The 24,685-nt window shown below is 35.1% G+C and overlaps 1 protein-coding gene across 1 annotated transcript; it reads right to left on the bottom strand.

Annotated features, from left to right (window-relative positions):
* Positions 1-20,844: 20,844 nt before the first annotated feature.
* Positions 20,845-21,246, bottom strand: LOC141691936 (brassinosteroid-responsive RING protein 1-like). The gene has a single exon (XM_074496685.1). The coding sequence runs from the start codon at positions 21,244-21,246 to the stop codon at positions 20,845-20,847; it is 402 nt and encodes a 133-aa protein (XP_074352786.1).
* Positions 21,247-24,685: the final 3,439 nt, after the last annotated feature.

The raw sequence follows: 24,685 nt of genomic DNA, 5'->3' as shown, positions 1-24,685 counted from the left end.
TTTTGTAGATGGCTCTCCTTCCCCTTCCCTTTTACTCTCCCCCTTTTTGTTATCATCAAGGAGAGGGGTCAAGCCCTGTGCTTTTGCCAGCTGCATAAGTAGATTTGTTTGAGATTGTTGGTTGTGAAGAATGGTGGCCACAGAATCTTCAATAACTTGAACTCTGTCTTCCAATTTGGCCAGCCTCTTTTCAGTATGTGATTCCTTTTTCAATCTCAACAAAATGTCCTGCATTGTACCAAGGGCATGACTGAATCCAATTTTTCAGAATTGTAGGATTTCAAGTCAGCAATATCCTTTCTGAGTTCATCCACACTCAGATTCTGTCTTACTTGCTGCAACTTCATGAGATGCAGTGAGTCCAAGTGAGCTGTAAGGATAGCCTTTGTACCAGCATGAGAAGTTTTCTGAATGGCCTGTTTGATAGTACTGATTTGTTTAACTAAGGAGATATTGAATTGCCCTGTTGTAGACTCCTTTGTGAAGGCCCATTCAGGTAGATTTGGAATAGAACTAGGGCCTTCATCTCCCCCTAAGTTCATGCTTCCATCAGAAGAAACAAAGTCATCATCATCAGAATTTACTCCAAATTCTTCAAATGACTCACCGGCTGTTGAAGGCATCTTGTTAATAGCAGTTTTGTCCCTTTGAAAAGATGTTGTTGTATGTACTAGATGTAGTGTCTTTTCTGCCTCCACATTGCCCTGTGCAGTCAATACTTGATAGGCTGAAACAGGATGAGTAAAAGTGTCAGCATCCAAGAAAATGTTATCAATTACAGCTTTGTAATGTTGCTGAAATTGTCTTTCCTTTTCAGCATCATTCACAATCATTGACTCACTAGCAATGGCTGGATCCATCCTTATATCTGCTGTACCTGCCTTTCTCTCATTTTCTCTATGTTCTTGCATCAGGGGTTCCCCCTGGCTCACACAACTCACTCCCTCACCTTCACCTACTAAGGTGGTACTCCTCTCACTTTCTTTTGCCATGCTGGAAGAAATAGCATGCATATTTGAGCTCTCAATCTCTCCTTTTGCCTGGGAGCAACCCAGCCTCTCACTCAAATTGTCACTCCCTTCCCTCAGTCCTAGAAGTGATTGTACAGTAATCAAGTCTTCTACACTTGGAATTATTTCAGTTGTGTGTGTAGAGACTATCAACGGATGAGGAATAGCCGTTGAAGGTGAAACTGATGGTATCAACGGATAACTGCTGTTAAGCTTATCCGTTGAAGAACAACCACTTGTCAACATATGAGTGATATCCGCTGAAGAAGGAAAAGAAGAAGAAATTGAAAGTGATATAACTGTTGAATCTGTGTAGATTGATATGGGTTTTGGTGATACAGATCCTTCAATTACATCTGAAAGAATTTGCGGGTGATCCAACAAATCATCTAAAAGATGATGATCACCTGTATTTGAGTGGGGCTCCTCCCTGAGTTGTAAAGAGGGAGAATCAGGAATTGATGGGAATAACATATCCACATCTAGAGATGGTGAAGAAGTGTGTGGTGATTGATGTGTGTTAATTGTGAGAGAATGGGGCTGTGACTCCACATTTGTTGGAGCCACATCAAACTGAGTTTGAGAAGGCATAGATACAGATGGATGTATCTGTGCAGTGTGTGCACCCTGTGTAGAAGATTGGGTTCTAGCTCTCTTTCTTCTAATAAAGGCTTTTGTTGGTGAGTGTTTGGCTTTAGTGTCCCTCCCTCGTTTGTGTGTTCCTGGTTGGGAACTATTTTCAATAGTTACATCCTTTTGGGAGGATGCAGCTAGGGATATGCTAGTAACATTTTCAACCACCACAGCTTTTTGAGAAACTGTGGCTTGGCTAGCTTGGGAAGCACTTTTCTCTCCTTCCTTATCCTGGGGCTTTCTTTGATGTTCACCCCTCCCCTCACCACTCACACCCTGTTCACTCCCCTCAGGGTTAATGGTAGGTGTTACAACTGTTGTCTTTTGAGAAACAACAGAGGTGGTTTTCTTTGTCTTTGATTTTGAAAGTTTAGTTTTGGTGACCTTGGTAGGAATCTGTTGGGGCATTGTCACAGATTCCATGGCCACGCTAGAAGATAAAGAAATAGAGGTGTTGGAAGAAGTAGGAGTTGTAGAAGCAATTACCTCACCTACCTGTGGTGCATTCATGATTGGTAAATATACCAATGGCACACTGCTGTTGAGATCCATTCTCAATAAATCTGCAAGAACTCTTTTCTCTTGTGCCCAGCACTTGAGTTTATTATTCTCATTCGTAATGACCAAACCTTCAGCAACATGGTTAGCCAATAACATAAAAAATCTAGCATAATAGATGTTATTAGGTCTATTAGCTTTGTTACCTAATCTAGTACCCAATTCTAGCATAACATAGTTGCTAAAATTAAAATACCTATCAGAAACAAGCATATAGAGCATATTAACAAGAGATGAAGTTATGGCATCAAAATTGCTAATTTTCCCAGAGAAAACCTTGATAAAGGCATCCCCAAGAAAACTCCATTCTTTCCTAAGGCCTTTTCTTTTAATACTCCCTAAACTAGCAGAGTTAAGAGAATAACCTATGGAATCTAACATGCTGGATACATCATTATCAGTGTGTGGTGTCATGGCATTGTTCTCAGGTAATTTAAAACATGCTAGTAAGTCATCACAGTTAACACAGTGATTTTTACCTTTGAGAGTGAAGGAGATAGTCATATCTATGGAGTTGAACTCAGCAGTTGTCCAAATCTCCTCAACTACTTCACAGTAAATCGTTGGGGCTTCCAGCATTGCATAGCTAAGTTTACAGTTTTTGATGAAGTCCGTCATTTTGTGATAATCTGAGTGGACTTCATTCTTTTCTACCAAAGCTATGAAATTGTTCTTCTCATAGATGAACCCAGATTGAGACATAATCTTTACTACTGGTGCCATTGTTGTGAGTAGAAATTGCAGAGAATAACTTGAAGGTTTTGCAGAGAGAAAATGGTAAAAGCTTTGAAATTTCAAGAAAGCGTAAAGTAAAAATGAAAAATCAGAAGGGCTTATATACTTTCTCAAATTAAAAAAAAACATAAATAATAGATTAAACAATAAATATGTGTAAGTGAATTTCAGCCGTTTAAGAATAAACTGTAAGTATTCTAAAAACTACCTTTAAAACAAATACATACAGCTGTATGTATGAGTATCAACGGTTAAGACAATAGAATCAACGGCTGTGAAACACTTGAATCGACTGATGTGATATTTCAACGGATAAGGTAAACTGTCATCCGTTGAAGAGCACTTCAGTTTTATCCGTTGACGGATAAAAATTCCAGAGATGTATATGACTTTCAACGGATAATGAACATCCGTTGATAGAACAATTTTGACTTTCAACGGATAGGGAATATCCGTTGATGGAATAATCTATGTTAAAAATCAAATTTGTTCTTGCAGCTAATACATTTCAGGCTTCAATTCAAATTGCAATAAGGACATGAATTTTAAGAGTAATTAAGCATACCTAGCTCACTTACCAATCTTGTGAATGTTGATTCATCAAGTGGCTTGGTAAATATGTCTGCAATTTGTTGTTCACTTGGAACAAAATAAAGTTCCACTGTACCTTTCATCACATGTTCCCTAATGAAGTGGTACTTGATATCAATGTGCTTGGTCCTTGAGTGCTGCACATGATTCTCTGTTATGGCTATGGCACTTGTGTTGTCACAAAAAATAGGAATTCTATCAACATGTAGTCCATAATCAAGGAGTTGATTCCTCATCCATAACACTTGAGAGCAGCAACTTCCAGCAGCAATATATTCAGCCTCAGCTGTAGAAGTAGAGACTGAATTTTGCTTTTTGCTAAACCACGATACAAGCTTGTTTCCCAGGAATTGGCAGGAACCTGTTGTACTTTTCCTGTCTATTTTGCAACCTGCATAGTCTGCATCTGAGTAGCCAATTAGATCAAAACCAGACTCTCTAGGGTACCAAATTCCTAGATTTGGAGTCCCCTTGAGATATCTGAAAATTCTTTTAATAGCTACTAAGTGAGATTCTTTAGGGTCAGCTTGAAATCTAGCACAGAGACATGTAGAAAACATTATATCTGGTCTACTGGCAGTTAAATATAAAAGTGAACCAACCATGCCTCTATAACTTGTAATGTTCACAGACCTTTCAGTCTTATTTAATTCAAGTTTGGTGGCAGTGGCCATGGGAGTTTTTGCAGATGAACATTCTATTAAGTCAAACTTCTTTAAAAGATCATAAATATATTTAGTTTGACTAATGAAAATTCCATCACTAACTTGTTTAACTTGTAAACCAAGAAAATAGGTTAGTTCTCCCATCAGGCTCATTTCATAATTACTTTGCATTAGCTTAGCAAACTTTTTACAAAGCTTATCATCTGTAGATCCAAATATTATGTCATCTACATAAATTTGAACAAGTATACTAGAGCCATTAACATTCCTAAAGAAGAGAGTTTTATCAACAGTACCTCTAGTAAAGTGATTCTCCAAAAGGAATTTTGATAAGGTTTCATACCAGGCTCTAGGTGCTTGCTTCAATCCATAGAGTGCTTTCAACAGATAATACACATAGTCTGGAAAATTTGAATCTTCAAACCCTGGAGGTTGACTTACATAAACTTCTTCCTCCAATTTCCCATTTAGAAATGCACTCTTGACATCCATTTGATAGACTTTGAAATTGGCATGGGATGCATAGGCTAGAAAAATTCTGATGGCTTCAAGTCTTGCAACAGGAGCATATGTCTCATCAAAATCTATTCCCTCTTGTTGAGAATAGCCTTTAGCAACCAATCTGGCTTTATTCCATATGACAATGCCATTTTCATCCATCTTGTTTCTGAATACCCATTTTGTGTCAATAGGACTCTTGTTCTTTGGTTTGGGTACCAGCTTCCAAACTTTGTTTCTCTCAAATTGGTTCAGCTCTTCCTGCATAGCTAATATCCAATCTGGATCCAATAAAGCTTCTTTCACTTTCTTAGGTTCCTCCTGAGATAGAAAACTACTATACAGACATTCATCTTGAGTAGCTTTTCTTGTTTGCACTTTAGATGATGCATCACCAATGATCAGTTCAAAGGGATGATTCTTGGTCCATTTCCTTTGAGGTGGAAGATATACTCTAGATGAGGTGGCCTCAGTATTGTCATGATGTGAGACAGAGTGTTGATTAGTTGAAACTCCCCCTGAGTTGTTGGTCCTTTGCAGGGAACTTGGAGTTTTATCAACTGATGATGTAAATCGATTATCCGTTGATGAACTATGATCAACGAATGCTTTATTTTGTACTTCAACGGATGATGCACTATGTCTTTCAACGGATACTGCATTGCCTCTATCAACGGATGCATAATTTTGTGCATTATCCAAGGGCATGTTTTGAATCCCTTTTGAAGTGTCATCTCCATCAGTCTCCTCTTCACTATCATCACAATATATCTCAATGTTGTCAAATTTGAGTTTCTCATGGTGTCCCTCATCTGTTAGTCCATCAATCTTTTTATCATCAAACACAACATGCACAGATTCCATAACAATGTTGGTTCTTAGATTGTAGACCCTATAAGATTTTCCAGCTGAGTAACCAACAAATATCCCTTTATCAGCCTTTGCATCAAACTTCCCTTTATGGTCAGATTGATTTCTCAGTATAAAGCATTTACATCCAAAGACATGAAGAAAGTTTAGAGTTGGTTTTCTTCTCTTGAACAACTGATAAGGAGTCATGCCTTTAGCTTGATTGATCAAAGAAATATTCTGAGTGTAGCAGGCACAATTAACAGCTTCAGCCCAGAAATATGTTGGTAACTTTGATTCTTCAAGCATTGTTCTAGCAGCCTCAATTAAAGATCTGTTCTTTCTTTCAACTACCCCATTTTGCTGAGGTGTTCTTGGAGCTGAGAACTCATGCATGATTCCATTTTCTTCACAGAACAGCCTCATTGTCAAATTCTTGAACTCAGTTTCATTGTCACTCCTGATATTCCTAACCTTCAAGTCAGGATGATTATTGACTTTCCTGATGTGATTGATAATGATTTCACTTGCTTCATCCTTTGATCCAAGAAAATAGACCCATGAAAACTTTGAGAAATCATCTACAATCACTAAGCAATATCTTTTTCTTGCAATTGACAATACATTGACTGGTCCAAACAAATCCATATGTAGCAGCTGTAATGGTTCATCAATTGTTGTTTCAAGCTTCTTTTTGAATGATGCTTTCCTTTGTTTGCCTTTCTGACAAGCATCACACAAACCATCCCTTGAGAATTCAACAAGAGGAATTCCTCTAACTAAGTCCTTTTTGACTAGATCATTCATTGTCTTGAAATTCAAATGGGATAGCTTCTTGTGCCATAGCCAACTTTCAACTGGACTTGCTTTGCTGAAGAGACAAGTAATAGATTCTGCATCAGTAGAGTTGAAGTCAGCTATGTACACATTTCCTTTTCTAACTCCAGTTAGAATCACTTTGTTGTCTTTCTTACTGGTGACAACACAGGCTTCAGAATTGAAGGAAATTGTATTCCCTCTATCACATAGTTGACTGATGCTCAGTAAGTTGTGCTTGAGACCATCAACTAATGCAACTTCATCAATGATGACATTCCTTGTTGAAATCAAGCCATATCCCATAGTAAACCCTTTGCTGTCATCTCCAAAGGTTATGCTAGGGCCAGCTCTCTCCTTAAACTCTGTGAGCAGGGAGAAATCTCCTGTCATGTGTCTTGAACAGCCACTGTCCAAGTACCATAGATTTCTTCTGTTTCCCTGCACACCATAAAATCAATCAAGTTGATTTTGGTACCCAAGTTTCCTTGGGTCCATTCATGTTAGCCTTTCTCCTAGACTTCATTCCTCCTGCATCTTTAGACTTAGGTAACTTTGAGTCAACCTTGATCTTAGATGTAGTTGGTTGAGGTGTAGGGTTAGTCACAGAATCATTTAGCACATTTGGAATTTGATAAGGCATGGATTGTGCAAACATGTTATTCCACATAGGCATATTGTATGACATTTGAGGCATACTAAATGCAGCAAGATAAGTATTGTTAAAATATGGCATGTTTGCAAAATGTGCATAAGGATTCTGTTGAGACATAACAGGCATAGCATGCAGAGGTGATGCAGACATATTAGGCATGGAAGAGGGTACAGGTATGGGAGTTTTCTTATTAGATTTGCAATTAGCAGATAGATGATTAACACTATTACAATGCACACAGCTTTTTTTAGGAGCATACTTATCAGGTGTGTAATTGTTATGTTTGTTAACCCTTACCTTCCCATTTCTATTAGATTTCCTTTTAGTTTTCTTTTTATCCTCAACCACTTTGAGCCTATTCTTTAACTGTTCTAAGGTCATGTGTCCTATATTCACCTTACTGAAATCTTTGGATGTGCTTGCTTCTTCTTTGACAAAGTTCTTGGAAGTTGAACCAAACTTTTTGTTGAGTTTTTTAGATTTTCACTTTTAGAAACATCTGTCTGATTTAATTGAGGAACCTTCAACGGATGCTCCTTTTCTTCCTTCAACGGATAATTTTCATCATCCGTTGATTCCACATCCGTTGACAGCCCATCAATTAATTCCATTTTCTTTTTGTTTTTATCCCAGGCAGTCTCACAAAATGATTCAATTCCTTGGACCTTGACAATTTGAGCACTAACATCCCTAGATGTCTTCCAGGCTTTAATCACCTCTTGCTCTCTCTCTAATTGATTAGAAAGTATTTCTACTTTCTTAACAGATTCAGCTAGTTCATTTTCAACAGATATACAATGTAGCTTAGTTTTCTCTATGTCAATCAACTTATCTTCTAACACAGCATTTCTATTACTTAAAAACAGATTGTTCTCTTTAATCCTACTATTTTCTTTAGCAAGAGATTTAAGAGACACACGCAAGTGATACAATTCAGTAGACATGTCATTAAAAGCATCATTGCACTCTTCTTTAGTAAGCTGTGTTAAATCAGTAGTGATTACCTGGTTGCTTGATGAACTAACTTCATTTTCCTCAGAATCAGCCATGAGAGCCAAGTTGACATATTCCACATCTTCATCCTCTTCTTCTCCATCAGCTGCCCAGTCTTTTTCTTGAGTAATGAAAGCCTTCTCCTTTTGCTTGAGCATATCAAAATATTTCTTTTTGTAATCTACTTGGTCAAATTTCTTCTTTTCAGAAGTTGGCTTTCTGCACTCACTTGCAAAGTGTCCACTTATACCACAATTGAAACACTTGAACTTGGATTTGTCCACCATGTTCTTATGAGGTTTAGTGGCTCTAGTGTTTTTCTTAAATTTCATCTTTGCAAATCTTCTGGACAGAAATGCAAGATGCTCATCAATACCATCAGAGTCATCTTGGCTGGAGTTGTCTTCATTCTCAGCAACTTGCTCCTTACCCTTGCTTGATTCTGATTTGCTTGTGCCATCTTTGGAGTTTAATGTTGATCTCACAGTCTCTTGTCTGCATTCTTTCTCATTTTCAGCTACCAAGGCAACTGAACCTCCTTTCTTTCTTCCCTTCTCCAATACCTCATCCTGTTCCAGCTCTAGTTCATAAGTCTTCAAGATTCCATATAATCTTTCAAGAGTGAAGTCCTTATAATCTTGAGAGTTTCTCAAGGAGACAGTCATGGGTTTCCATTCCTTTGGCAAGGATCTTAAAAATTTAAGATTTGAATCCTTCACCTGGTACACTCTACCATACAGCTTCAGTCCATTCAACAGCTTTTGGAATCTATTGAATGTGTCATTTAAAGATTCATTTTCTTCAAAATGAAAATACTCATACTGTTGAATGAGAAGCTGCATTTTGTTTTCTTTTACTTGTTCTGTACCTTCACACAGTAGCTGAACTGTGTCCCAAACCTCTTTGGCAGTTGTGCAATTTATCACATTATCAAACATATCCTTGTCAAGACCATTAAACAAAATGTTCATAGCCTTCTTATCCTTGTGGACTTCTTCTGTGTCTTCCATTGTCCATTCTGATCTAGGTTTTGGAATGGATTGACCAACAACAATTGTGGTTGTAGCAACTGTGGCTACTTTGTGGGGAATGTGAGGACCATTCTCAATGCAGTTTACATAACCTTCATCTTGGGAGAGTAGATGAAGGTGCATTTTCACCTTCCAATGGTGATAACTGTCTTTGTCAAGAACTGGGATTTTTACTCCAATATCCTTCTTACTCATCTTTGTTAGTTTCCAAGAACTTTAAACTCTTTGTGTGTCAAGAGCCTGCTCTGATACCAATTGTTATTCCTAGTGAACTAACAATGAGATTTACAGAAGGGGGGTTGAATGTAAATCTCAAAACTTTTTCAAGTTTTGAGCAGTTTCCAAGGCTGTGTGTTTAAGATAAACAAGTGTGTGAATTGCTTTAAACTAATACAGACAGATATATATATTCAAGCACAAAAGTACAGAACACAACAGACCTTAAAAACTTTTCTGATGGATTTGTTGTTCCACCAGAGATGGTATTTCAGAAAATCTGTGATTCAAGAAGTTGATCACAGCTGCATCCTAGTACAAACTAGATAATTTTTCTCAAGATTTTTCTAAACAGCTCTGGAAAAATTCTCTTCTAATTACTAGCTGCTACTTGGTTTATATAACACCAAGTTTACAAGTGAAGACAAAGATAAAAAGTACAATAATAAAATAAGTTCTCCACTTGTTTCTTCTCCATTTTACTCCAGTGCATTGTTGACTATTGCCTCTTTATACTAGAGTAGAACGGCTGCTTTTTCTGATGTTCCTGAAATAGGCTACCACATCTCAGTTGTCTCTGTCAACCCATGTGCCTCTGTTTGTAGGTACAACTACCACTTGTCAACTGCTTTTTAACAGAACATCCGTTAAAGCCTTCATCCGTTGATGGCTTTATCCGTTGATGTGTTAGCAGTTGAAGCTTTATCCGTTGATGCATTCATCCGTTGAAGGATGTTATCCGTTGAAGCTTTAGAGACATCCGTTGAAGCTTTGTTTCTCATCCGTTGAAGGTCTTTAAGTTATCCGTTGACACCATTTCATTTATACAAAATTACAAGGCATGAAATATTTACAATTGGCCTTCCTATCTGCATATCCTTTAGTAGTCACCATGACTTATAATTTCCCTCAACATTTAAGAATTATATCTCAAATTCAGAGACTGAAATGTGCTACAACACTAGACTTATTTCTAAGTAAAGCTACACCATCAACGGATAGCCAGAGTGGTCTTATCCGTTGAGGCTACAAACACTAGATTTCTACTTAAGTGTTTTGTTAAACATATCATCAAACTAATGCACATATATTCCTAACAATAACTTTCTGCACGAAGATTACATCACGAATACTGATCAAATTTATTCCTGCAGAAAACAAGTAAACCGAATTAAATTATCAGAAACCACAGTACATACACAGCATCCAAATGAACACACGCGCGACGGCCACCACGCCGGAAAACACACGGCGGTGGCCGGAAAGAAAATAGGGGACAGTAGCCAAAACACAGCAAAACACACACAACTGCTATGCATATGCAGGTATATATATACTTAGGTATATACATCATAAACGGAGCAAGATACCAATTCGAGGTTAACACCGAGCAGCAGCCGAAAAGAGGCCAACCACCGGCAGCTGTAAGAGGAAGGAATCGGAAAAATAAAAAGAAGAAGAGGAGAATCGAGTGGGAGAGGCAAGATCGAGAGATTACGGGAGAGAGACAAGCCACGCCGGAGAGAAGACAGAACAGGGGGGGTACATCCCCTTTGTTTTGTATTTTTTTTTTATTCTACAGCAACACAATTTACTGCCACGTATCACAATAAGGAAGGAAATGCCTCCACGTGTCCTGTATTTTCAATTACAAGCCCGACTTTACTCGAGATTTATAATTTAGCGAAATAAAACGCACAAAAATAAAACTTAACAAATCTACGAAATAATTTTAAAACGCTATAAATATCTCGAAGTTCATAAAAACATAAATTTCATAATTTAAAAATAATTTCTGAAACGCAGTATATACCCGTATTTCACATTTAACGAACTGAGGTGTACTTAAAACAGATTCAGAAAATCATGAAATTAGTCTTAAAATATTACAAATATCCCAAAGTTAGTAAAACATAAATTTTGGAATTTTAAAATGATTTTTAAAATGCACTTTATATCCGCTTTTATCAATGAAGCGAAACAACGAGCGCGTGAAATTAATCCCGAAAATTTCCAAAATAATTTTAAAATTCTCGGAATATTCCAAACTTAAATAAATACGAGTTTCATAATTTTTGAAGAATTCTAGAATTAAGTATGGATTTCACAAATAAAAGCATTCAGAAAATTATTTAAAGATAAATAATTAATAAAATATTGATTTCCTAATTTTATAAAATCCTAAAAATAATTATTGTAATTATAAAATCATAAAAATAATTTTAGAAATATTCCCAATATTTATGCAAATAAATTTGCACTAAATCCACTTTTGAAAGTAAAAATAATTCAATATGATCCCATAATTAATCGCACGGACAATCCAATACACTATAAATCACATATAGATAATAATTAACAACACATAGCGGTCAAAACCAACATACTTATCTTATTTATTTAATAATTTCCATAATTGCACAATTAATTAATTAAAAAGAATACACGAATCGTTATAGGCGAACCGTGGACGAGGTCGGAGCCACGGGCATTTTCGTCCATATAACAACTCTGATCACCGGAAGTGGCAATCTGAATCACAGTGTAAAAGAAAGGCACCACAAGGAGGAAAAACTAAAAATGTTTGTTATAGGTGCGGCATGGATGGGCACTGAACACGTAAGTGTCATGCCCCAGATCATCTTGTTAAGCTATACCAATCTTCTCCAAATTCAAAAGAGAAAATGGTAGAAACAAATTTCGCCAACAATAACATAGATGATTTTCCGAGAATCACAACTGGAGGAATAAACATTAATGGTCCGAATGAATCTAGCGAAACTTCCATATGGGAGGCTGAAGATTAGTTTCATATAATTACTATAGTACTACGTATTGTGTGCTTTATTTTGTTTGAACTATGTAGTATGTTATATTCTTATCAAATAAATTATGTTTCTTAATTATATACAGAATGGATTCTAAAGATATATGTATTTCTGATTGTGGTACAACTCATACGATTCTACAGAACCGAAAATATTTTACCCAAATAACCAAAACTGAAGCTCAAGACGGAACGATTTCCGGCGTATCTAATATAATCGAAGGTTTTGAAAAAGCTAGTTTCGTCCTACCTAATGGTACCCACATAAACATTCCAAATGCATTATATTCTAGTAAGTCTACTAGAAATCTTCTTAGTTTTAAAGATATCCGACTCAATAATTTTCACATCGAAACTACCTCTGAGGCTAATAGAGAATATCTTCTTATTACTTCCGCTAATCCTAGCAACAAGAAAATCTTATAAAAGTTTCACTCACTTTCCTCAGGATTATATATGATGAAAATTAGAACTATTGAGTCACACAATGTCATTGCTTCCAAACTCATAGATCCAAAATCTTTTACACTTTGGCATGAAAGATTAGGTCATCCTGGCGTATCTATGATGCGTCGTATTATAGAGAATTCTTATGGTCATCCTCTTAAAGATTTTAAAGTTCTTTCCAACAATGACCTTCCATGTTCAACATGTTCTTTAGGAAAACTGATAACTCGACCATCCCCTACTAAAGTTCAGCTTGATAGCCCAACTTTTCTAGAAAGGATCCAAGGCGACATATGTGGACCTATACACCCTTCATCTGGCCCATTTAGGTACTTCATGGTATTAATCGATGCCTCAACTAGATGGTCTCATGTTTGTCTTCTCTCAACTCGTAATGATGCTTTTGCAAAATTACTTGCCCAAATAATCAAATTACGAACTCAATTTCCAGATCATTGCATCAAGTCAATTCGTTTAGATAATGCCGGCGAATTCACATCTGCAACTTTTTTCGACTATTGCATGTCTGTAGGAATCTCAGTTGAACACCCAGTTCCTCGTGTACATACATAAAATGGGTTAGCTGAATCCTTTATCAAAATACTCCAAATTATTACAAGACCGCTATTGTTAAAAGCAAAATTACCTACATCTATTTGGGGTCACGCAATACTTCATGCTGCTAATATTATTAGGATTAGACCAACTTCCTACAACCAATATTATTCGCTACAACTAGTACTTGGTCAAGTTCCTAATATTTCTCACTTCAAAATTTTCGGAAGTGCTGTATATGTACCAATTGCTCTGCCACAAAGATCGAAGATGGGAGCTCAAAGAAGAATAGGTAACTACGTGGGTTTTGACTCCACATCTATAATTAGAAATCTGGAGCCTCTAACCAGAGACTTGTTTACCGCAAGATATGCATATTGTCATTTTGACGAGTCTATGTTTCCTCCCTTAGGGGGAGATAAACATTCAAGTAAAGTTAATCTTAACATAACATGAAATGCATCAGGATTATATTTTCTAGATCCACGTACCGGTCAATGCGAACTTGAAGTTAAAATAATTATTCATATGCAAAATATCGCAAACCAAATTCCTGACGCATTTAACGATTATAGAAATATAACTAAATCTCATATACCTGCAGTAAATACTCCAGCTAGAATAAATGTACCAATTCAAAAATCAGATACAAAAGAATTGGTTACAGAATCAAAGCCACGCCTGAAGCGTGGTAGACCGGTCGGTGCAAAAGATGTTGCACCACGAAAAAGAAAAATAAAGAAAATTGCCCCTGAAGTGGCACATGCTCCAGAAGAAGCAAATACCCCTGAAGTGGTATTATCTCCTGAAGATATTTCAGTCCCCGAAGATACGAGATTAAACAATCATGAAATTTCAATAAATTATGCGCATGATATGAAATTATGGGATCGAAGTAAAGCCATAATCGATGATGTATCTGTTTATTCTGCGGCATTGGATGTCGATATAAATTGTGATCCTGAACTACAAAGTGTAGATGAATGCCGTCGAAGAAAAGACTGGCCAAAATGGAAAGACGCAATCCAAACAGAATTAAATTCATTGCGTAAAAGAGAAGTATTTGAACCTGTTGTCCAAACACCATTTGATGTGAACCATATTGGGAATAAATGGGTATTCATAAGAAAACGAAATGAAAAGAATGAAATTATGAGATATAAAGCCCGACTTGTAGCACATGGGTTTTCTCAAAGGTCTGACATTGATTATCAAGAGACATACTCGCCAGTGATGGATGAAATTACCTTTCTTTTTATATTAGGTATGGCATCTAAAGAAAATTTGGGAACACGTCTTATGGACGTCGTTACTGCATACCTATATGGTTCACTTTATAGTTAAATCTTTATGAAAATCCCAAAAGGGTTAAAAATGGATGAGTTCAAGAAACCTCGTCATATATACTCCATTAAACTTTAACGATCATTGTATGGACTGAAACAGTCTGGTCGTATGTGGTATAACAGACTTAGTCGTTATTTACAAAAGAATGCGTATATTAGTAACCAAATTTCTCCATGTGTTTTTATCAAAAAATCACAATCTAGTTTTGTGATTATTGCTGTATATGTCGATGATTTAAACCTTGTAGGAACAACTACAGAGGTTGATGAAGCTGTCATATACCTAAAGACAGAGTTTGAAATGAAAGATCTCGGAAGGACAAAATATTGCCTTGGTATACAAGTCGAACACTTGTCATCAGGAATTTTTCTCCACAAATCTACATACACAGAAAATGTTTTGAACAGATTTTACATAGATAAATCTCATCCATTGACTACTCCAATGGTGGTTAGATATTTAGAGTCTGATAAAGATCCATTTCGACCACGAGAAGATGATGAAGAAGTTCTCGGTCCTGAAATCCCATATCTTGGAGCAATTGGTGCACTTATGTACCTTGCAAATAATACAAGGCCATATATTGCATTTGCTGTAAATTTATTGGCTAGATTTAGCTCTGCTCCGATGGACAGACATTGGAATGGGATCATACATATATTTTGTTATTTTCGTGGAACAATTGATTTTGGGTTATTCTTCCCGAAAAACTCAACATCTCAGTTGATTGGATATGCAGACGCTGGATATTTGTCAGATCCTCATTTTGGCAAATCACAAACTGGATATGTGTTTACATATTGCAGTACAGCCATTTCCTGGAAATCTACGAAGCAAACTACAGTGGCAACCTCAACAAATCACTCAGAACTCATTGCGATTCATGAAGCCAGTAGAGAATGTGTTTGGTTGCGGTCTATCATCAAGAATATTCTGGAATCTTGTGGATTACCAGACATCACTAGAAATCCTACCGTTATTTTTGAGGATAACACTGCATGCATTGATCAACTCAAGGAAGGATATATCAAAGGAGACAGGACAAAGCACATTTCACCAAAATTCTTCTACACTCATGAGCTTCAAAAGAATGGTAAAATTGATGTACAACAAATTCGGTCATGTGACAACCTTGCTGATTTATTCACGAAATCATTATCGAATTCAACCTTTGAGAAATTATGACAGAACATTGGAAAGCGTCGACTCAAGAGTTTGTTTCAACAAAATTCAGAGAATGATTAGTTTTTCCAAGGGGAGATTGTACTCTTTTTCCTTCGTCAAAGTTTTTATCCCACTGGATTTTTCTTTGATAAGGTTTTAACGAGGCAGTTTATGATCCATACCACAATGACAATCAAAGGGGAGTGTTGTTAATTGATTTGTCATGTGATCAAATATGTAATAGTAGGGCTAAACTTTAGGAGTAGAAATTTTGATAATGCATTAATTGCTTTTATTTTTCACCTTGGCTATAAATACATGGTCTTGGTGAATGTAAAACTTGCACCAAGTATCCTGATATATGCTATCTATCTCCTTCTGATTATCATTATTTACCTCTCGGATCTAGTAGCTCATTCTAATATTATTAAAGCTATATTAAACACAAATATAATTGTTTTAGAATAAAGTAATGGTCGGCAGGCAAGAAACCGAGGGGTGCTTAACTTCTTTTAATTCATTCACTTCTGAAAATGTTTTCCACAGGTACAGTGCATCATTTGATCTGTTGTTCTCCTTGAACTCCACATAGTCAGTCTTCCGCAAAATTATGATTCAGGCAATGCAGCACGCCAACATTGGCATCAAAACTTATTATAAGCAGCCAACCCAACAAATTAAACAGTTGCGTTTCCTCCCATTTTCTTCTAGGGAGATGCATTCACCACACACAACAGGCCAATTGACAAATGAACTAACAACCACCCCTGGCCCTGGGTTTTCTCTTCTTTACTGCCCATTCCTTCCTACAATAACGTCCATTTTCATTCGGATCATACATACATATCTGAAAAGTACTAAAATACCACACACATACAGGATAGTCATTTATAATTATTCTGATTTATAATTATCTGAAAACTCCAGTGCATGTTTCTGGAGAAAGCCGTGTCAACCTTAGGAGCTAATATGAGCATGGTTTTGGGCTGTTTTCGAGTTCAAACCCAGTTTGATCGAATTCTATAAAAACTGATTATCAATTCCTTTATTAATTGATCAATAATTCTAACTAAATTTAGGCTTAAAATACCATGAACGGAAAACGAAGGTTGCGCATATATATCAACTATCAAGTGTATGATAACATAAGCTCATCGGGCTGTATCATTGAAGACATATTGTGTGTCAGCAACATAAAAAATTCTAAAAAGTTTTTCAAAGCAAAAAGGGCTCATTTGTCAAAATAACTTTTAAGAGTTAGTTAGTAGAGTCGTTTAACAATCACAATCTTGATTAAAGCATCCACCAAAAAGTCTAAAACTGTATAATTTTGAATATCCTTTCATCTACGCAACAATTATCTGGAAGCCATCGAAAAGAAGCAAGTCATAAATAGCTGCCACTGCCAGCCAGGATGGAGACCTACCGGCCGCAGCTGTACCCTTAAATGCAAAAAAGTGGAGTCACACTCACACACACCTTTTGGTCTCTATTGAAAACGTATTCCTATATATACAATGACCCCTCACAAGTCACAACTAACATAATCAAGAAAAAAATGTGGCATTCCTGAAATTCAGATATGATACAATGTCCCCACATTTCGATGGATAACAAATCATCAGATTCAGACCCCTCACCACATGCTAAGATATCTACTACAAAGGCCCAACTTTGAATGACTCTTAATTCCCCGGTCCACAATGCCAATGTGTGGTGGTATATGATCGCTCCGCTCTAGTTGCCACAAAGCTTCTGGATAATTCAACACTGACTCATGTAAATGTTACATTTACAGGGACAATGAACATTCCATATATACCTCATTATCAAGAATAATGTTATCACTACTAAACTGAATTAATCATACTCACCGCTTAGAGTAGAGTCTTAATATGTACGCAGTGCACCCCGTGAGAGAGTAGTCAGATTTATTCATATAAATATCTGGTTAAATCTCAAAGTGGTTATTTAACTGAATGACACTTATTAAAAAAACCCACTCTATTTATCGACATCTCAATTGCACCATTCTAGTTGACACTAATGATAGTCCCGTTAGTCAATCTTTTTTATTTGACAGAAATATGTTGACTCTAACCGAAGTTACCACAGGCGGAAAGGTCAGCCCATGTTTAACAAAAAAATTCAAACTTTTAAAATCAAAATCAAGTTTATTTATTTAAAAATTAAAATCTTACATTTTAGTTTTGTAAAACCTTTTTTAAAAATATGTTAAAATTTATAAAAAATTATTAACTTACATTTATAATTAGTCACCAATTTTTTTCTAAAAATAAACCTGATCTTAAATAAAAAGTCATTTTCTATATTTTAAAAGGTTCAAATTTTACATTAAATGAGAACCTTTATTTAAAAATTATAGAAAAGTTAAAATTTTATTTTGAATAAATCAAGATTTTAAATTAACATTCACACCTTTTTTTTAATTTTCTGAAAAAGATTATTTTTCGACTTAAAAACTTTTGAATTTGTAATATAATTTATAGACCGGTGAAATTTAAAAAATGAAAGTAAAAAGTAAATGAACTGAGAATTTGACTTTAGGTGTTTTTTAAAATTTACAAAAATAATAGTAATTTTATTTGAAGAATAAGATTTTGACTTTTTTTATTTAGAACTCAAACATTCCCTTCAAATTTATTAAAAAATTCAAAATTGTTGGAAACTTAATTAAGAAACAAAAATTTGCTATAATTATTTCTGAAACAATTTTTTTAATTTGACTATTTAGACTAACAATAATATCTAATTTTGAGATTATCAATGAAATTAAAAAGTAAGGATTATATTTTAAAATAAGAATGAAAAATAAAAGCCAAAACAAACAAAGCACAGATGAGCTACATATGTTATTCATTCATCAAACCAGTCTCACACTTTCATCTTCTTTTGAGAAAATTGGAAGAGCTCCCTGCATTTGTTTGTGTATACAGATAGGTGTACGTATATATATTAATTCAGCTGTTAATATAATTAGGTGAGCCTAGCTAGACCAGCTTAGTATTTCAGGTCATTACGGGTGTCTTGCCAAGCTGTAATTGTTCTTAATGTTAGACCATTTTCCGTCAAGTCAACGATTTGACTAACGATATTATCATTACTCTCAATTAGAGTGGTGTTAATGAGATGCCGATAAATTGAGTGTGTTTTTTGATATATTTCCTTCAGTTTAGTGACTACTTTGAGATTTAACCCTATAAATATCTCAATTTAGTGCACGACAAAACAAAATTAAGGGTCATAGATAATTATTCACCAATTGATCAAGATCAGGCAACATGGATACATATATAATTATACTTAAATTCAATAGAAGTTTAAGAATGCATACCTAATGAAAGTCTGTTATATATATATAGAGAGTAAAGTTATATATATAATATATATATAGGGTTTTGGTCCACAACCCCGGGTGGTTGTAATAACCACCTTCCGCATTAAGGTATTGCGGCAGTACTACCAGCAATGTTTCATTGCACCATGCGCAATGAAACAATGTTGCAGATACTGCCGCATTGTTTCATTGCAACAGTACTGCCGCATTGTTTCATTGCAACCCCGCAATGAAACAATGAAGCAGTTATTTAATTTCTTAAATAACAAAAAATTATATTTTAATGATTTAATTTGTTTCCGATAATAACGGAGTTAAAAAGTATATAATTAATTTTAACAACCACTTGTTTCTATTTTTACTAATTTTATTACTACTTCCCATTTATATTATCAATTGTATAATGAGTTAAGAATTTAAAATTTAACTAGATATATAATCGGAAAAATAACTAAAATATTAGTTTTAATGAAAAACATAAAAAATCGCAGATGATAACTGAAATGTATGAATGTAGTATTGCTATGATTGTTTGATCGAAATGTGTCATCTTCTGAAGACATTGCGGGGGACACATTGTTACAAAGCGGCCCCGGACTTCCGCAATGATTCATTGCGGCAGGTGGCCATGGACAGGAAATACATTGTGACAGTTTTTAATGCCCCAACTGCCACTCTCTTTAACTTTAAATGCCCCTTTAGCTTTAAATGTCACTCTTCTTTATAATTAAATATAACTTAATATTATAAATACCTAATATTAATATTCCACTTATATATTGCAAGTATAAAAATAATATTAATATTCAACAATAATTATTTTTTTAAAATATGTTAACATTAAAATATAAGTTAAAGTAATATTTTAAAGACTTAATTGCAGATTGTATACCTGAAGTATAATATAATTGCACGGAGTTGTCTAAATTAAATATTTAGCCAGTTTAATGGCTAATTTTTTTTTTATATCGAAGGGGCTCCGCGTCCTCTCCGTGACTTTCACCGTGAAGTCTTAACAGAGCCAGGGGTATATCCGTCTATACATATTTGAACGGATATATGGTGTGTATATAATCAACAGCTTGTAGCAGGTGCATTGTAAACAAAGATTGAAGAAAAATACTCAAATATTGATGGCAAGTATCTGTTTATGTGGAAGATGGGTGGTGGAAAGGACAGCTTGGACAGATGCCAACGCTGGCAGAAGGTTTTTAGGTTGTGTTGAAGGTGAAAATGGTTGTGAATTTTTCAGGTGGGTTGATGCTCCATTTTGCAATCAAAGTAAGGGGTGATTGTAGGGTTGTTAAGGAGGCTTCGAAGGATTGATGAAGAGAAGAAAATTTCTGCACTTCATGAAGAAGAAGTGAAGTTTTGGAAGAAAGAAGCAATGAAGTAGAAATGTTTGTTTTTTGGTCTAGTTCTGGTATTTGTTTATGGTGTTTTCCGTGAAAAATGAATTGATAGTCGATGTAATGTCTTCATTGTAATAGCTCCTAAAGTCGATGTAATGTTTTTCACGTCTTCATTCTAATGACCACTTGCTCTACATTATTTTATGTACTTTTGTAATGAGTTTGCGATTAATTCTGTATGATCAAATGAAGATTAATAAATCAGTGCGATAACAATAAAAAGATGTCAAATTATCCTTGCAATACCATTCAAAAGATGTCCAAGTTACCAAGTGGTACAACATACCACTACTGTCTCAACAAAAGTAGATAATCAAGTTTGAAAATACTAATACTGATGCAAGGTTAAGTTTATTAATCCGTCTGATTTTGTTCATCTCACTAAATCAGAACATATAATAAGCATCAAATGCGTGGATAAACATGCCTCTGGAGTTTAGTTTTTGATAATGACAACAGATCATTTGTACTAACTACAAATAAACTAAGTCCACTTAGCTTCCATGAATTCAACACCTTCATTTTGGTACAACAAATCAGCCCTGCAGAGAGGACAGGTTACATTGTTATTGTCAATCCATGCATCAATGCACTCTTTATGGAAAACATGACTGCAGTTTTTGAGCTCTCTCACAAGTTGCTTTGCTTCTATGATATTTAAGCACACCGCACACTCTTCATTTCTGTCACCGGAAGAATCATATTCCTTCACCTGATTTTGATTCTTGATTGCGTTTGTTGTGTAACATAAAGGTCGTGGTATTAGTGAAGTAGACCAATCAAACTCATAATTTTCTTGGGTGGTTGTATTAGTATTGCTTGTGCTGGCTTGGTTTAGTTGTGATTGTTGTGAGTTGGACTTGGAAAAACCAAAGAGAAAAGCCATGCAAATTTGTTAAGAGACAGAAGAGCAGTGAAAGGGTCTTGATAGGGTTTAGATATTTATATAGGAAAATGCTAAGGGTACCACTTGGGGAGTGAGTTAGATTCCTTTTGAGAAGTATACGTCATCGGGATTGGATAAGTTTTTTATTATTTAATTTAATTTTCAGTCAAAGAGTTTGGAAGCTATTTTAGACCGTTATAATAATGGAGTTGGACAATAAGCTCAACTTTTGTTGACCATGAATGATTAATTATTGTTTGTTAGTTTTGTGCCCTCGTGTAGAAAAAGTCAAATAATTTTCTTTTTATTTTATACTTTTTTTACTAAATTATATTTTTTTCTTTTTCTTTTATCCACTATTTTACCAAAATTCTCAAAAATAACATTATTTTACGACTATGTCTTGTCCTCCATACTCAAACCATTTGTATACAAATGTCTGAGATGGAAAAAGTAATATTTTATAATATTTATAAGAAACCACTAGAATACTATTGGAGTTACTCTTACTCTTAGAACTAGGTGTTGAGAACTCGGTGTTGATGCATGTTTAAACTTAAAATATATAAAAGAATTATTCAATATCAATTTCGAAACTACATATAAAGATCGTATTTCAATTATTCTTGTTCTCCGGACTATTTTTGCTAGAGTAGCAAATATTCTCTCCCCACGTTCCCATTTGTTTTAGGATGGAATATGTTATTTTAAGAACACTTTTTATTATTATTTTCAGAGCTATATGTATTGAATTAGTCCCTAGCATATATATTTTATAGCATATTCTTGTATTTAATGCTACAAAATAGTTCTTGAAATTAAAAAGTGCTCCGAAAATATTACTTTTGTGACATGACATATAAAAAAAATTGAAAGCAAATGAAGGACAATTTTGTAAAGGAATCCAACAAAGTGCTTTTCCGGTAGTTGGAGCTTTGTAAGGTCAGAAGTTTGACTTTTAATATGTACATATGTGATTAATTATAAAAAAGAAAATATTACTAAAAAAATTATATAAGACGGTTAAACTAATAATCTTTTTATTGTGAAAAATTGGAGGAAACTATAAAAATGTAGCACACCATATGTCACCAACATTGGCATAAAAACTGACAGGCAGCGACCGAATGTAACAGTCGGATTTCGTCCCATTTTCTTGTGGTGGATGCATCCACCGATTGTCAGTAACAAACAACAGGCATTTGCTTTTTGTGGTTCACCATGGCACAACAATTTTCTTTCTCACATAATTTCTGGTTTTTTCACCTTCAAGTCCTCATATTTCTCAACTATTTAATAATTGTAAATTAATTTAGGTCAAAAATATCATGATCGGAAAATGAAAGTTCACCATATCAATTGTCAACTGTACTATGACAGTTCAACAATCTGTGAAAAAATCAACAAAGTAGGCCAAGTGCGAGCATGTATGCGTTCATACAGTTGTGAAAGCGAGAAACAGATGATGAATCTAATTAAACAATAAACGAAAATCAATAAGTGAAACATAGAAGGATATAATTATATAAACAATCTGTCTCCCATGCTTATTTGTTTCCTTAAGTTTATTTTTCTCTCACCATATGTGCCGCGATCGTACAATTTCTCAGGATAAAACGGATTATTGTGATGAAATACACAAATACCGTTCTCAGGGAATCGATGAACCGATAGAGAGTACGTAACTACGTATAGGATTTTGTGCGGCTGTGTTTTCTTAAGATAATCCTGTTAATATCTATATAATATGAATATATATAGGCATGACGCCGTGACCTGATCAGAACATGTTACAGGCATCAAGAGCTTGGATAAACATGCAGCTGGAGATAAATTTTTAAAATGAAGACAACAAACCCTGTACTGTACTAATAAATTAAGTCCACTTAGCTTCCATGAATTCAACTCCTTCATTTTGGTATAATAAATCAGCCCTGCAGAGAGGACAAGTGACATTGTTCTTGTCAATCCATGCATCAATGCACTCTTTATGAAAAACGTGACTGCAGTTTTTGAGGTCTCTCGTAAGTTGCTTTGCTTCCATGATATTTAAGCACACCGTACACTCTTCATTTTTGTCTTCGGAAGAATCGTATTCCGTCACCTGAATTTGATTCTTGATTGCGTTTGTTGTGTAACGTAAAGGTCGTGGTATTAATGAAGTAGACCAATCAAACTGGTAATTATTTTCTTGGGTGGTTGTATTACTAGTACTGCTTGTGTTGAAATGGTTTACTTGTGATTGCTGTGAGTTGGAGATGGAAAAACGAAAGAGAAAAGCCATGAAATTGTGTTAAGAGACAGAAGAGTAGTAAAAAGTGTAAAGAGGGTTTGTTTTATTTTTTTTAACACTCGGATTGTAGTAGTGTGATATTTCGATTTGGTTAACTAATCATTCCATCTAAAATGTAGAAGAAAACCTGAACACGTTACTTAACAGATTTCATGAGTTTTATTTTTTGGTAAGGTCCGGACGGTTGCCCACATCAACCGTATATTTAAACATACTAGCTTGCCACCGAAAATGGTGTATTCAGAAAATCAAACACGCATGATAAAATCGGTGGATAACTTGTCTCACAATTTTGATTTGCAGCTGTCTCCAGATTCATTTACCACGAAATAAGGGGAAAAAAACGTCTGCAGAGTCACAGCCTTAATCAACTGGACGCAGCTAGAAGAGTATCTATATTATGCTTCAATATAAAACGAAAACGTGCGTAGTGAATAACTAATTTCAAAGATCTAAGGGTGTCCACCTAAATTGCGTGACCACAAAAATGGTCATAAAATAGTTATCATTCAATTTTTTAGAGAAAGTAGGAATGTACAGGAGAATATACAAGCGGTGCTAATTATAGGTCACTCGTTTTTCTTCCCTTTTTTCAGATATACATGATGTCACTCACACTGTCATATTGGACAAGAGATTTGATGATAATAATTGAAGAGACTTGAGAGTCGAGGAAAATCTGATCGCCTGAATTCGGGCCGGATTTTGAAAAATCCGGATTTTTTGAAATAGGGTTGGGCTGGTTTTTCTTAAATCGAGCCGAACCGGTTTTTGTTCCAACTAAATAGGCTGATTTAGACTCGCGGGCCGGGTTGCCATTTTTTTTCAAATAAATATTAATATTGTTCAGTTGGTTAAACAGGAGATAACTATCATCTGGATCACATGTTTAAATCTCACGGAAAGAGAATTTATGATTATGACTACTGAGTCAGAGTCTGCAGTTTAAATACAATTTATCTTGGTTCACGTGATTTGCAGGCTATTGCTTGAACCCGTGGGGTTTACCCAGTACGCACCCGAAGGGTAGCAGCTGCGTGTTTTCTACAATGACAAAATAGTAATAATAATAATAATAATAATAATAATAATAATAATAATAGTTTTAATTATTTTTGTACTAAATATACCATTTTTATATTTTTT

The sequence above is a fragment of the Apium graveolens genome, chromosome 10 (assembly GCF_009905375.1).
Source record: "Apium graveolens cultivar Ventura chromosome 10, ASM990537v1, whole genome shotgun sequence".
In the NCBI taxonomy this organism is placed as follows: Eukaryota; Viridiplantae; Streptophyta; class Magnoliopsida; order Apiales; family Apiaceae; genus Apium; species Apium graveolens.
This window is presented reverse-complemented; position numbering and strand designations above follow the sequence as displayed.

Excerpts from the sequence above, each read along its gene's own strand:
- LOC141691936 (XM_074496685.1), bottom strand. The coding sequence starts at position 21,246 with ATGGCTTTTCTCTTTGGTTTTTCCAAGTCCAACTCACAACAATCACAA.